Source organism: Equus caballus, chromosome 7, assembly GCF_041296265.1.
Source record: "Equus caballus isolate H_3958 breed thoroughbred chromosome 7, TB-T2T, whole genome shotgun sequence".
In the NCBI taxonomy this organism is placed as follows: Eukaryota; Metazoa; Chordata; class Mammalia; order Perissodactyla; family Equidae; genus Equus; species Equus caballus.
In genome coordinates, this window is record NC_091690.1 from 6,661,337 (window position 1) to 6,676,268 (window position 14,932).

Below are 14,932 nucleotides of genomic sequence, written 5' to 3' on the forward strand. Positions count from 1 at the left end.
AATGTTCATACAAGCAGAGAAGAAAAAAACCACTAGGACTGTATTAGAGAAAAAGGGGCAAAGGAGATGACCCAATACATAGGATGAAATCCAAACAGCTAATATTCATGAAACAAACAAAAAAAGTAGTCTTAGAGTTAATCCAAGAAATGTAAATTAAAGCTTGAGGTACACTTTTTCACTGACCAAATTAGTAAAGATTTTTTTTTCCCAAAGTAGAGTTACTCAATAGTGAGGATGTAAAATGACATATTCTTTCTGGAAAGTTTTGGCAATATGTGTCAAGGATCTTAGAATATTTAAATCATACAATGCAGTAGTTCCATTCCTAGATATCTCATCTCAGGAATTTCATTCATTCAACCAATATTTTACTGTATATTCTGTTCTGGGTACTGAAATATAGGATAAATATTTATAAGTGATTAGTAATAATTGTGGAAAAGTGAAAACAAATAGCTGTCCAATAATGGGGGGAAAGTTGAGTCACTTATCTCCATAAACTAGGATTTATTTAGCCATTAAATATTATGGTTATAAATTATTTTCAATGAATGGTCAGTAGATTTTCTAATTGAGGAGAAATTTATTAAACACAGAGTTTAGGTTATTGACCATCAGCAGAAAAAATGGCTTATGTCTGAAGCTTTTTCTCTATAGTCCCCATTTGAAGTAATAGATATGAAATATGCATGCAACATGAAAGACAAAAAGGTTTCCTGATGTCCTGAAATTGGTAAGCAATTTGGACAATATGCAATCTGGACAATGATCGCAGTGAAAGGGGCTATTAAACTTACTTCACTTCTTACCTTCTCCAGCTTAAAACACACACACACACACACCAGGGAAGCTTGGAGGAATTATTTTTAAAAGACATAGAGGGAAGACTTCCTAATTTCCAGAAACACATCAAGTTTAAGAAACCAGTTATTTTTTAATTATTCTGATAAGAAAATACTTTTCTTCCATTGTCAGAGCTATCAAGTTGCTTAGATGAAGAATTTCCGTGTTACTGTGGATACTACAGATAAGGATAAAATGGAACAGTATCTAAAATGAAAGGGTATTTATTCTTAATTAGTACCTGAGGCTTCAGCTGAAGGAAGCCAGAAGGCAGTCTCACAGTAAAAGCAACCGTTGGAGACACATAGGGAAGTGACACATTTGTCTGGAGCACTGAAGGATCACTATCATTGTTTCTTGCAAATTCTGAGCAGTTTTGTTTTAAGCAGAGTTACACTTACAAAATCAGAGTATTTGTTTCCTTTTGATGCTCAATATCTGAAAAGTAATATATATATATATTTATTATTTATTTTACACACACACACACACACACACACACACATATATGGTGGCCCTGCCTCATTCTTTCTAGGATCCTTAGAAATACGGAAAGGAAATAATTTAGTTTGTAAAACAAATACAAAGTGCTCAACTCAAAGCTCACTTTAATTGAATATTACTAATTCAATAAGCAATGAGGGCTTGTGTGATATTCATAGTCAGTATTTTATTATTTCTTAGGGGAAAGATCCTCCACTTGGTATTTAAGCTTCTGATATTTAATTCTCCTTCTAAATTGTTCCACTTCTCTCTTTTCATTTCTTTAGAGCGAGTTTTCAGATAGAAAGAATGAAATATTTGATTATATATTCTCAAATATATGTATAAAGAATTTATAATAAAATCATTGTAGAAGAGTTTTTAAGACTAAAAATTAGGGGAGGCTATCACATGATGCAGTAATCTCAGCCCTTGTAGATCCTTGGGTGGCGACAGCTTTAAGCAGGAGAGGAAGGCAAGCTGGATCCTTGGATTCTTATATGAGGAAGGTAAGGAGAGCACAGGAAGCATCCCTGGGGTGTACGGATGTGGGTCTCGCAGTTGACTATCATGAGATCCCCTGACAGTCACTGACCATATGTCTGGGGAGGGGGAGATGTAATAGTCAATGGTGACTATATTACCATTTGGAGAAATAAAGATATCTAAAGCAGGAAATTAGTTTCAGGAAAAAAATGATCCATTTGTACTAAACAAGTTGATTTTCAGGGGCTCAGTAGGCCATCCAAGATGGAGAGGCAAAGCAGAAGCTTAGGAGAAAGTCAGTATTAGAGAAAGCTATGACAATAAATAATATCCTTACAGAGAGAGAGTGCAGTCCTAAAGAAAGCCATGAACATAAGCAGGAAATTTAAAGGGAGAAAGGAAAAGAGTTAAGCAGAGAGGTGAGAATTGAGCTTTGAGATAAGTCTGCATTTGTGTGGAAGAAGAGGAAGTGGAACCAAGGAGAAAGAGAAGAATCAGAGAGTTAAGGGGAAGATCAGTGCCCTAGCGGTCGAAGACGTTTTAGGAAGAAAGAGGCAGCGGTCCATGAATCAACGATGTAGGGAGAGAACGTGTAACCCCCAAAGCAGCACTTGGGAGGAGGCAATTTGATGATTTACGGAGATCTATTTCAGTGGAGAAGTGGGGGCAGAACCAAAAGATGAGAGAGAGATGAGGAGATAGGTTTGTGACTGTAGACAATTTTCGTTTATATTTTCGACATGTTTGGTACTAAAAGGAAGGTGAGAGAAAGGACAGTAGCTTAAATCAGGAAAGAGACTGATGATTGATGATTTAAGAAAGATGGGGATGGTAGTGATTATTTAATTGACCCTAGTCCTAAAACAAGTGGGAAGAGTTGATTTAAGGAGTTAAATTGAGAGATTAGCCCTGACGAGGAGGAGTGTATCTTCTCTTCCCTTGAGACAGGAGAGCAGGAAGAAAGACAGGGTGTGACCTAGAGGAGAGATGCTGCAGTGTGTGCCAAATGGCCTCACTTAATTATTGCTTTAATAAACATTTTTTTTTGCATTGCTGAGGAAGATTAGCCCTGAGCTAACATCTGTTGCCAATGCTCCTCTTTTTTTTTTTTAGCTTGAGGAAGGTTAGTGCTGAGCTAACATCTGTGTCAGTCTTCCTCCACTTTATATGTGGGTCGCCACCACAGCATGGCTGATGAGTGGCGTAGGTCCACACCCAGGATCCAAACCCATGAACCTGGGCTGCAGAAGCAGAGTGTGCCAAACTTAACCACTACACCATGGGGCCAGCCCCTAATTAAAAAGTTTGGAATGCACACTATATAAAGTACCAAGATCTCTTCAAAAACACAAGGAAGAACAAGACATAAACCATGCTCTCAAAATACTTGCATATGGAAAAGACAAGTACAAAAATAACTCCAGAGATTGAGAGCACAAGCTATTGAGTTAAATATAAATTTTTTTCCACTTTTCTTTCTTCCTCTATATCATAGGCATAATGATAGTATCAACTTCATAGACTAGTTGTGAGGTTTGAATGATATACTATATAGAAAATGGTTAATAAAGGGCCTGGCAAAATGAAGTGCTAATTAGAGGTGACCCTTGCTGTTTGAATTATATAAGGTAAAAATGATAAGTGCTGAAAGAGAACCATAGGAGATGAAAGAAGAGCTGGCATTTTGTTGAGGCAGGAAAGGAAGATCAAGGGTCAAGTTCATCCACTAGGAAGGGGTGGAATTTAAGGGCTGACAAGGAAGGGAAATTCGGAAGAGAGCATATGGGAAGAGGGAGACAGTTTGACTTTTAATAGCATAAAGTAAAAAGGAAGATTTCAAGGCATCAATAAAATGGACACTTAGTTTAAAATGCCCCAAGTTTAAAAAATCTGTTTCAGGCATCCCATTCTCTTTCTATCTTACATTTCCTGTGTTCTAACAGATTATTTGACCTAATAGAGAAAATAGGCCCATGAATCATATACTATTTTATTCCCCGTCACGATCCTCACATTCTCATTTGCTTTTTCACCCCAGATAGATTTAATGGCCCAGCATTATAATCACTCTCTTGTCTCTCCATCCAATCCATCAATTGTCCCTTTCTCCCTGAGATACACTTGCCTGGAAAAATCCTAACCTTATATAACCTTACTATTTGCTTTCTTCCTTTCTTTTCTATGGGAAAAAATTGTCATGCTCGATTGGTCCTTGTGGGGCTGCTACCAGTTGTGCAAGCATGGGACAAATACCACAAAGCTATACAATATGTGTTAAGGAAACACATCAAGACGAAGGCACACACAGTCTCCCCATTTCTTCAGCATCTCCACAGACAGGCATCCCATGCTCAGGAGGGTTGTTGGATATGACTTGGGGTTTATTCTGGTGGAGAGGTCCCTTCTCCCATTGTTTTTCCTTCATATAAGAAGATGAGAGCAACTTTATCAGGAAAAGGACATACAGACTGCTTGAGGAATCAAGCTGCCTAGATGTCATGCCAACCGTTTACAGGAGTTTTCTGGGAAAGCCAGTGGCCCTGTACTGTAGGAGGCAGCTGGAGACCTTGGGTCCTTTTGGATAATATAGTTCTCCAATCATGAGAAGGAAGCCATTATTCCCATGGGAAGCTGAACATGAGCACTTCACATCCAGCTGGGGGAAGGAGTCTGGGCTTAGCCCATTGTTCAGGCATGCTAGGGTGAATGTCTAGGGTCATTTTTGGACAATGTTGCTCCTTCATAACAATCTGTCTCCAAGACTCTTGAGTGCTCATTAGGTATATCTGGAATAGGAAGAGAGAGATCTTCTTTGACTTCTACTCAATCTTTAGAGTCTAAATTAATTCCTTTGTCATCTTTCCTCAGTTATGAGCTAGACTATTATCCACTTCCCCCTCACTCCACATTTATTAGCAATAATTTCTATAGAGATCTAGAGATTGTTTCACCAGCTATAACCCTCCTTTCGTCCTTTTGACATTAAACTTGGAAAGAGAGGAGTGTATTGATCCTCCTTATCCCACCTTCTACAGCTTCTTTAGTGCATGAGGGTCCAGCTGGGGCAGAGGTGCCAAGAGCTACTACTGCTCGCTGGAAGGGCCCCTGCCATTAGCATTTAGATCTGCAGCAAACATTGGTTTGATACATTCTTATGTAAGTCACCAGCTGTGGGTCACAGAGAGCAATCCTTCCCTTGGCGATTTTTGCCCCAGACCCAAAGGACAAAGGGTTTATGTTTAGCCAAAGAAGCCAAATTGTGGTGATCTCCCTGGGGATGAGGATGGTGGAGGATTGGGCCCTAACCCCAGCTTCCTCTTGTCTGAATGGATCCTGGTAGAGGGATGGATAAGGTAGAGGGAGCTGTGGCACCAAGACTCTTAGGGACCGTGGGAAATGTGTTTGGTTTCTATTATTTTGAGCAGCGGCAGGCAAGCTGATCTTACTGGGGAGACTCCAGGGTGAGGAAGATTAAATGCCTTGATCTCTAAAGGGAATGGGGCTGCCTTCTCCCCAACAGCTCCTCCTCACCCCATTTCTTTGGCATGGTTTTCTTCTCCTCCCCATGATTCTTGTGCAGACCCAAATGCTAAGGGTGTTTAGTGCTCTGACAACTGTGCTAGCTTTACTGTACTACTTTTCCTCCTGTTCTGGCAGCTTTCCCAGGGAAATATTTCTGTTCCTAAGACGGCCCTGAAATTTGTTTAATCTTCAGACCCCACAAAACCTGGGTCTGCTCTTGGTTTCTGGCAAACTTCCACGGAATTTGTCCAGAACCAGTAACACAAATTTCCAATAATTTTGTAAGGTGACTCCAAGTGGATTCAGAATCTCTAGAAAGTCTCCTCTGATTTCATGCACCAACTTGAGAGCAGGCATGTTTGTGCCTCCAGACAGGTTAAGTCTACGTAATTTATCTTGTGGTACAGAACCTGGCATTAACCTCTCCATATCATCTGCCAGCCATTCCTCTCTACTCAGTTATATGCTGTCTTCTTAGCAATTCCTCCATCACATTAGCTCTGGCTGTGAAGTAAGCCATTTGTTTGAGCGTACAAATTGTTTTTACTTTTAAAATATGATTTCAGACTTGTTGGGGGTTAGCAGCCCTTTCCCTTCTATATTTTCTTGTAAGACATCTCGAAAAAATTTCAGGCAAAATGCCTGTTTTTTGTGAGCTAATAGCATTGAAAAAGAGGCCATTTCCTAGAACAAGGAAGAGTGGTTCAATTGGAAGAGAAGCTTGGATAGCTGATTGGATTAAATTCTGATTGGCTTAGGGATGATGAAATGGGGTAAGGCTGATTTGATTAGAATTTTGAAGAGATATATAAGTCTTGATCATCAGCACATGGTTTATTTGACATGTTTTCTTGAGAGAGTACGTGTTTTCCTGAGAGAAAATCATCTCTAATTTTATCCAAAACAAGACTGTCGGAGGAGACCTTGGTGAGAAGATGATATTTGAGCTGAGACTTGAAGGAGGTAAGAGGTTGTCTGTGTGCAAAGACCACAGGCAGGAGTAGACCAGGCTTTTTTGAGACACCACCAGGAAGGTGGTTGAAACTGAGAGAGCAAGGGGTAGAGTAGAAAGGGGTGAGGTCAAGAGGTAATGGTGGGCCAGACCATGTAGGGTCTTTTAGGACATTTGAAGGATTCTAAGTGGCATGGAGTAGGTGTGCCTGAAGTTTGAGGAGAGGGGAAGGTGAAATAGAATATTTGCAGAGTGAAAAACTAGGAAAGTAAGAGAATAAAAGGATTAGAAAACAATATTAAGGGACCACTTGAGATTGTGTTAATGAAATAGTTTACTGATGCTTCTTTTTTTTCTATCTTTAGTGAGAGTTTTTTTGTTTCACTGTTACAAATGACACTTGCTATTTATTTTTTACATTGAAACCCTCATCTTATACAAGTTTTTCTTAATGTTTACAAGTAAAGAATTTAAAAATCATGAATGGATGTTGAATTTCATCAAATGCTCTTTTGATGATATTTTCCATTTCTTTTGTTAGTATTCTGAATTATATTGTGAGATTTTCCTGATGTTGAGCCATCCTTGCATTCATGGAATACTTTCTATTTGGTCTTGATGTACTATTCTTTTCATATATTGGTTTTGGGGGTTTATTTATTTTTTATTGCAGTAACATTGGTTTGTAGCATTATATAACTTCAGGTGTACATCATAATATGTTTCCAATTCTGTGTAGATTACATCATGTTCACCACCCAAAGACTAATTAAAATCCACCCCCACACCCATGCACCTAATAACCCCTTTCACCCTCCTTGCTGCCCCCTTCCCCTCTAGTAACGGCTAACCCAATCTCTGTTGCTATGTGTTAATATATTGTTGTATTTGGTTGAATAATATTCTATTTAGCATGCTTTAACCTATGCTTATAAATAAAGATGGCCTATAGCTTTATTTTCTATTGTCCTTTTCTGGTTTTGCTATCAGAGATAAGAACAGCCTCATCTTAGTAGCTTTCCAGCTTTTTCCTGTACTCTGAAAGAACTTGCATAATAAGAGTTAACTGTTAAAAATTTGCTAGATTCACCTATAAAATGACATGTCTCATGGTTCTTTAGGGATCATACTTTGAACCAGATTCTTATATTGGGTTATTCAAACTTTCTGGTTTTTCTTAGATCCATTTTGGATATGATTCCTCTCTAGAAAATTGTTCTATTCTCTTCTCTTTTGAAAATTTTGATGTCAAGTTGCTCATGGGAGTCTCTTTTGAGATTTAAAAAATCTCTATTATATTACTAGCTTTGTGCACTGTTTTATTTTTACCTTCTCTCTCTCTCTCTCTCTCTCTTTTTTTTTGGTGAGGAAGACTGGCTCTGAGCTAACATCTGTGCCAATCTTCCTCTTTGTTTGCATGTGTGACGCTGCCATGCATGGCTTGATGAGAGGTGTGTAGGTCTGTGCCTGGGATCTGAACACGCAAACCCTAGGCTGCTGAAACAGAGTGTGTGAACTCAACCACTATGCCACCAGGCCCCTCTCTTTTCTTATGATCAGTTATGCCCATAGTTTGTTGCTTTTATTAATCTCTTCAAGGAACATTTTTGGTGATTCTTCTGTTTTGTATGTATTATCTTTCATTAATTTCATCTTTATTCTTTGTTATTTCATTACTCCTCTTCCTTCTTCTATTTTCTAGCTTCTTCAATTGAATGTTTAGTTCATTTATTTTCAATTACTCCTCCTTTTCCTTTTAATACGATGAAATATGTCTCAGTCTTCTTTAATGCTTTTTACCCTAAGCTCTGTTTTTAAATAAACATGCAGAAATTTGTGAAAATCATCATAGCTTGATGAATTATCATAATTAGCTGTTCTTTTTTTTTTTTTTTTTTTTGAGGAAGATTAGCCCTGAGCTAACTACTGCCAGTCCTCCTCTTTTTGCTGAGGAAGCCTGGCCCTGAGCTAACATCCGTGCCCATCTTCCTCTACTTTATATGTGAGATGCCTACCACAGCATGGCGTGCCAAGCACTGTCATGTCTGCACCTGGGATCCGAACCTGTGAACCCCGGGCCGCCAAAGCAGAACGTGCACACTTAACCACTACACCACTGGGCCAGCCCCATAATTAGCTATTCTGACAGTTGTGTAACCAGCACCTAGGTTCAGAATAGAATATTAATATTTATCCAGAAACCCACCCCATGCCCCTGCTCACAACCTCTCTCTTTTCCAAAGGCAACCACTATTCTGACTTCTAACATAGATTACTTTGTCTCCTTTTTATCTTTACATTATGGAGTCATGGAATAGGTATTATTTTGTTCGGATACTTTTGCTCCATATTATGTTTTCCTATATTTTCATGTAGTTTTTGTTTATTTTCGTTGCTGTATTGTCTTCTGTGATATGAGTATACCACAACATATTTATCCATGCTACAGTTGATGGACATTTGAATTCCTTCCAGTATTTGGCTACTAGAAATAATGTTGTTCCGAACACTCTTGGACAGGACTTTGCAGTGCACAGCTATACACATTTCCTAGTCATGTGGTAACAGTTCAACCATAGCATATGTTTGGTTTTACACATGCATATGCTCAATTTTGGTAGATACTGTCCAAATAGTTTTCCAAAGTGAATGTAATGATTTCCATTCTCTATACTAGGATATGAGAATTCCCATTGTCTCACATCCACACCACCACTTGTATTTTCAATCATATGAAATTTTAGCCTTTGAGTGTGCAATATCCCATGGTGTTATATTATTTGTAGTTCCCTAATAATGTTTTCCAAACATTAATTTTCAACCTTTCTGTATTGTATCTTTTAGGTCTTATTTGAAACACTTCCCTGAAAACACCACATTTGTGTTACACACCCAGGCTTGGGCGACTCAATAAACTTCAAGAGAACAGAGTGAGGCACCAACTGAGTAACATCAGAGTTGGAGGCTCAGCCACCATCACTGCCCGGACAAAGCTCCTGACCAGAGCAGAGTTCCCTGGTGAATCATCAAGCTTAGGAAACATCATCTCATTTGCATAAAAGGCCACTGGTGGTTCCTACTGACTCAGATACTCAAACTCATTTTTGAAAAAGTAACATTTTCCAGCATCCTCAACTAACCAGAACATACCTAAAAGTTTGGGAGTGTGTTGCTTATTAACAGAAGCTATGAAGTCTAAGGCCAGTTGTGCCCAGAACCCAAGTTGTAGCATAATGATATTTCATCCAACCAAAGAAGAGTTTAATGATTTTGATAAATATATTGCATACATAGAATCCCAAGGTGCACACCGAGCTGGGCTGGCTAAGATAATTCCACCCAAGGAATGGAAAGCCAGACAGACCTACGACGATATCAATGACATCTTAATAGCCACTCCCCTCCAGCAGGTGGCCTCTGGGCGGGCAGGTGTATTTACTCAATACCACAAAAAGAAGAAAGCCATGACCGTGGGGGAGTACCGCCACTTGGCAAACAGTGACAGGTATCAGACCCCACCACACTCAGATTTTGAGGATTTAGAAAGAAAATATTGGAAAACCCGCCTCTATGATTCACCCATCTATGGTGCTGACATCAGTGGCTCCTTATTTGATGAAAACACCGAACAATGGAACCTGGGACACCTAGGAACCATTCAGGACCTGTTGGAGCAGGAGTGTGGAGTGGTCATCCAAGGCGTCAACACACCCTACCTGTACTTTGGCATGTGGAAGACCACGTTCGCTTGGCACACGGAGGACATGGACCTCTACAGCATCAACTACCTGCACTTCGGGGAGCCCAAAACTTGGTACGCGGTGCCCCCAGAGCACGGCCAGCGCCTGGAACGCCTGGCCAGGCAGCTGTTCCCGGGCAGTTCCCGGAGCTGTGAGGCCTTCATGCGGCACAAGGTGGCTCTCATCTCGCCCACTGTCCTCAAGGACAACGGGATCCCCTTCAGTCGGATCACTCAGGAGGCTGGAGAGTTCATGGTGACCTTTCCCTATGGCTACCACGCTGGTTTCAACCACGGCTTCAACTGCGCCGAAGCCATCAATTTCGCCACCCCGCGGTGGATCGATTATGGCAAAGCGGCCTCTCAGTGCAGCTGCGGGGAGGCCAGGGTCAGCTTTTCCATGGATGCCTTCGTGCGCATCCTGCAACCGGCGCGCTACGAGCTGTGGAAACGCGGGCAGGACCGGGCTGTGCTGGACCACACGGAGCCCACGGCGCCGGGCAGCCAGGAGCTGAGCGCCTGGAGGGAGGGCCGGGCGCCCGGGAGAGCGGCGCTGGGCCTGAGGCACCTCCCGGCCCGCCGGGTCCCGGGCCCGGCTGTGGCTGCGGGCGGTGGGACCCGCCACCGCGCCCTTGGGCACCGGGCATCCCCGCGCCCCTCGCCGGCCCGCGCTTCTTCCTCTGCCGCCCAGCCCTGGGCCACCGCCGCCCGCAGCTCCCCGGAACCCGGCCCAGCCCCGCCGCCGAGCCTGGGGCAGTCTGCCAGGGATGTCCACCCCTCAACTGGCAGACGAGGTCGCGGTCGTCGTCCTCGGGAACAGGGCGCTCAAGAGCCCATTGCTCAGGTCCCGGCCAAGAGGCGCCTTCTGGCGGACACAGCGCGCACAGCTCCGGAGCCCGAGGCTCAGACCCTGCCTGCGGATGGATCCTCAGTGGAGAACCCTGCAGCGCTGAGCCCTGGGCCCCAGCATCCTGCTAAGGCTTCCGGGTGCTGCTGCGCCCCTGTCCCCTAAGCCAAGGAGACGTCTTTGTAGCCCACTGCTCGCTGAGACTGGTCGCATTTACATCTCAGAGCTTTGGGCGAGTTTGCAGGTCACCGGTCTTGCATGAGAGAGTCCCTCTGGTGCTGGACGTGCTGAGTCCGTGCTATTTACCAAGTTCGCCATAGTTTGTTCTTCCTCTCAAACCCTTGAATGTCTTTGGACACTGCTAACTCCTGTGTAGCCACCTCAGGTTTCATCCACTGGACGCTCTTGTGTCTGCGAACTAGGTTCTGCGGAGGTTGCCGGAGGCCGATCCACCCCCAGACTCCCATCCACTGGGCAACTCTGGATGCTGCTGTGCTTCTAAAGAACCCTGGGCTTGGCTTTCCCTCCGCTCTCCCTCCCTTTTCCCTTCCACCTCCCTCTCCTCCTTTCCTTGCAAAACTAGACCCTTTTGACCAATTAGGTCAGTAGAGGCTCAGAAAATAATTTATGATGTTTCTGAGTGATTGACGTATTTGAAATGTATCACCAATATTTGTTCTCTAATATATTAAAGATAATCAAAATGTAAATATCTGACTTTATTTCTAATATTGTCGATCCAACCCAATGGGGGGGGGGGGGAATGGGTGGAGGTTATTCTTTTCTTCCCCTTCCATTTATTTGTTAGTTTGTTTTTTTGAGGAAGATTAGGCCTTAGCTAACTACTGCCAATCCTCCTCTTTTTGCTGAGGAAGACTGGCTCTGAGCTAACATCCATGCCCATCTTCCTCTACTTTATATATGGGACACCTACCACAGCATGGCTTTTGCCAAGCGATGCCATGTCCGCATCCAGGATCCTAACCTGGAACCCTGGCACCACCGAGAAGCAGAACGTGTGAACTTAACAGCTGCCCCACCAGGCCAGCTCCTTCACGGTTCTTAATAATTGATTATATCAAATACTTCAAGCAAAACTTATTTTTACGGGCTGGTTACATTCCGTTGTTGGTGACAGAGTTTGGGGGATGGTTGTTGGGTTCTGGCTGGCCGGCCAGGTCGGGGGATTTGGTTTGCAGCCATATCTTAAGGATGACTGGGTGGAAACCACCTGGTACTTGGTTGGGCAGTAGGACCCAAGTTGCTGGGAGAGATGAGCAAGCGTAGGACAGAAGGGCCATCATCTGTATCTTCTCTCCCAGTCTCCACAGCCTTTTCAACATCATATGTATGTTTGCCACGGTTAATTCATTGATTCAGCCCAATAAATGAGTCCACAAATAAATGGACAGGTAATTCCCATTAGTAGCATGTGCTGTGAAGAAACTAAAGGGGGTGGGATGATGGGCAGAATGGGCAGGGGGCAGCCTAGGTTTGGTGGTTAGGGAAGGCTTCGTAGAGCAGGAGACCTTTGTGAGACCCACATGACAAGAAGGAAGGTCCAGAGCAGACTTCCACTAAGAGGAAACAGCTAGTGTCATAGACCTAAAGTGGAACTTGTTGGTTTTATTTTTCCAGGAATAGCAAGGAAACTCCTTTGTGTCTGGGACACAGAAAGAAGGAGAGAGGCAGGGTCCACTTATGTAGGACCTTGTGGCTCATTGAAGTACTTGAATTTTTTTCAACTTGAAATGAGAAGGCATTGGAAGTTTCAAACAGCCCTTGACATGATGTGGTTTACATATTTAATCAGCTTAGGCGTTCTGTGGAGAATGTGGGGGCAGGAGAAGTCGTCAGAACATCTAAGTAATACATGAGAGTTGATGGGTTCTTAGACTCGGGCACTAGTATTGAAAATGCACAGAAGAGGACAAACTCAGAATCAATTTTGGAAATTGAAAATGATAGTTTGTATACAGAAGGAAACATTTAGGAGAAGCAGACCACCTCTCCCCTCCCTCCAGCTCCCCAGAGAATTTCAGTAAGGCCTGGAATTTGAAGCACCATGTAAACCTGAAGGCAGGAGTAATGGAAAAGTAGTGCTTGTTTGAAGCTCTGATTGAGGAACAGCAAAAACCCATGTCTCCATCCCTCCCACTGTGCAGCTGGCAACTTCTTCTTTCCCAATGTAACAGGAGACACAAGTGTAGCCTGTGGAAAATGGAAGCGGAGAGTCTGAGCTCAGGGACTCCAGGTACAGTGGAGGATGGGAGTGAGATTCTTGACTGAAAAGGAGATTAAGTCACTTATTGAGACGGTGCAACCACAAGACGGAAGCTAACTGGAATCACTGGGATTCCTAGAAAGCAGGTGACCCACAGTAGATCTTACATGAGCGAGGAATATACTTGTAGGTGACAAGGAACTGAGATCTTAAGGGGTTTTTGTCCTTCAGTCAGGTCAGTGGATATGGCAGTGCAGAAAACAAAGGAATTCTGAAAAGTCTCTCTGAAGACAATGCCTGGCTCATATTCTTATTTTAAATTTTAGAAAGAGAAATTCTCCTTGTTATAGTTCAGCAATATCACAATCGCTTTCCTGGCAGATAGATGCCCTGGGATGCCTAGCATAAAAAACTGGGGGGTTTAAAAGACAAGACACATAAATACAGGGGCCGGCCTCATGGCCGAGTGGTTAACGTTCTGTGCGCTCCACTTCAGTGGCCTGGGTTCATGGGTTTGGATCCCGGGTGCTGACCTACTCTGCTCATCAGTCATGCTATGGAGGCATCCCACATACAAAGTAGAGGAAGATTGGGACAGGTGTTAGCTCAGGGCTAATCTTCCTCACACACACACAAAAGAAACATAAATACAAATAATTTTTAGAAAATATTGCTCCCATTGCACTCCTATATTTTTATTCAGTTACTTTAAAACATTTTTTTTATTTCTCTTGCCCAGCAAGGACAAGCAACAATAAGAATACAGGTTAGCTGTATACTAAACTGGTTTTTTTTTTTTTTTTTTTAAAGATTGGTACCTGAGCTAACAGCTGTTGCCAATCTTATTTTTTTTTTCTTCTTCTTCTTCTCCCCAAGGTCCCCCAGTACATAGTTGTATATTCTAGTTGTGAGTGCCTCTGGTTGTGCTGTGTGGGACGCCGCCTCAGCATGGCCTGATGAGCAGTGCCATGTCCGCACCCAGGATCTGAACCGGGGAAACCCTGTGCCACTGGAGCAGAGTGTGTGAACTTAACCACTCAGCCACGGGGCTGGCCCCATAAACTGGTTTCTTAATTAGTTTTCTTGAAAGGACAGGGAGCTTGGGGTGGTAGTTGAGGGGGTTCTTCAAGCAATTCTATTCAGAATTCTGTTTTACATACTGTTGACATGCTCAATTTACACAATCTCAATTTGAACCACTCTTCTCAGCAGAAGACACCCATATCCAGCTGATTCTCCATGTCCAACTAGTTTTTGCTATTCTCAATCTTGGAAAAACAAGGCACATGGATAATGAAAATTATATAGAGGCAAGGATGGAGCCACCTTTGTTCTCTCTGCCATGATCTCTTGGAGGCCTCTCTCCACTTCTGAGAAACAACAAGGGTGAGTTCAGTGTACATTCTTCAAGTTTACAGATGAAAGCCTGCACAGCCAAAAGTATTACGTCATATGTGGTTTTGTCAACTTCTCCCCCCCACCGCTACCATCTTTTTAAAATGTCACTATTACGGGGCTGGCCCCGTGGCGGAGTGGTTAAGTTCGCGCGCTCCGCTGCAGGCGGCCCAGTGTTTCGTTGGTTCGAATCCTGGGCGCGGATATGGCACTGCTCATCAGACCACGCTGAGGCAGCGTCCCACATGCCACAAGTAGAAGGACCCACAAGGAAGAATACACAACTATGTACCGGGGGGCTTTGGGGAGAAAAAGGAAAAAATAAAATCTTAAAAAAAAAGTCACTATTACATTTATAAGATCTAACGACATTGCTATATAGAGATCCTAGTCAGTCCAAAGTCAGCTAGATCTGTGTGATTTTTTACTTTATACATT

General features: G+C 42.8%; 1 protein-coding gene across 2 annotated transcripts in view; it reads left to right on the top strand.

The window, feature by feature from the left end:
- KDM4D (lysine demethylase 4D) overlaps positions 1-11,585 on the top strand; it is a 33,431-nt gene extending 21,846 nt beyond the window's left edge. For both annotated transcript variants that reach the window (XM_001497459.6, XM_014741292.3), the window contains one exon: positions 9,134-11,585. In XM_001497459.6, the coding sequence (XP_001497509.3) occupies positions 9,478-11,040 (1,563 nt within the window). In that variant the 5' untranslated portion in view covers positions 9,134-9,477 and the 3' untranslated portion in view covers positions 11,041-11,585. The remainder of the gene's footprint in view (positions 1-9,133) is intronic.
- Positions 11,586-14,932: the final 3,347 nt, after the last annotated feature.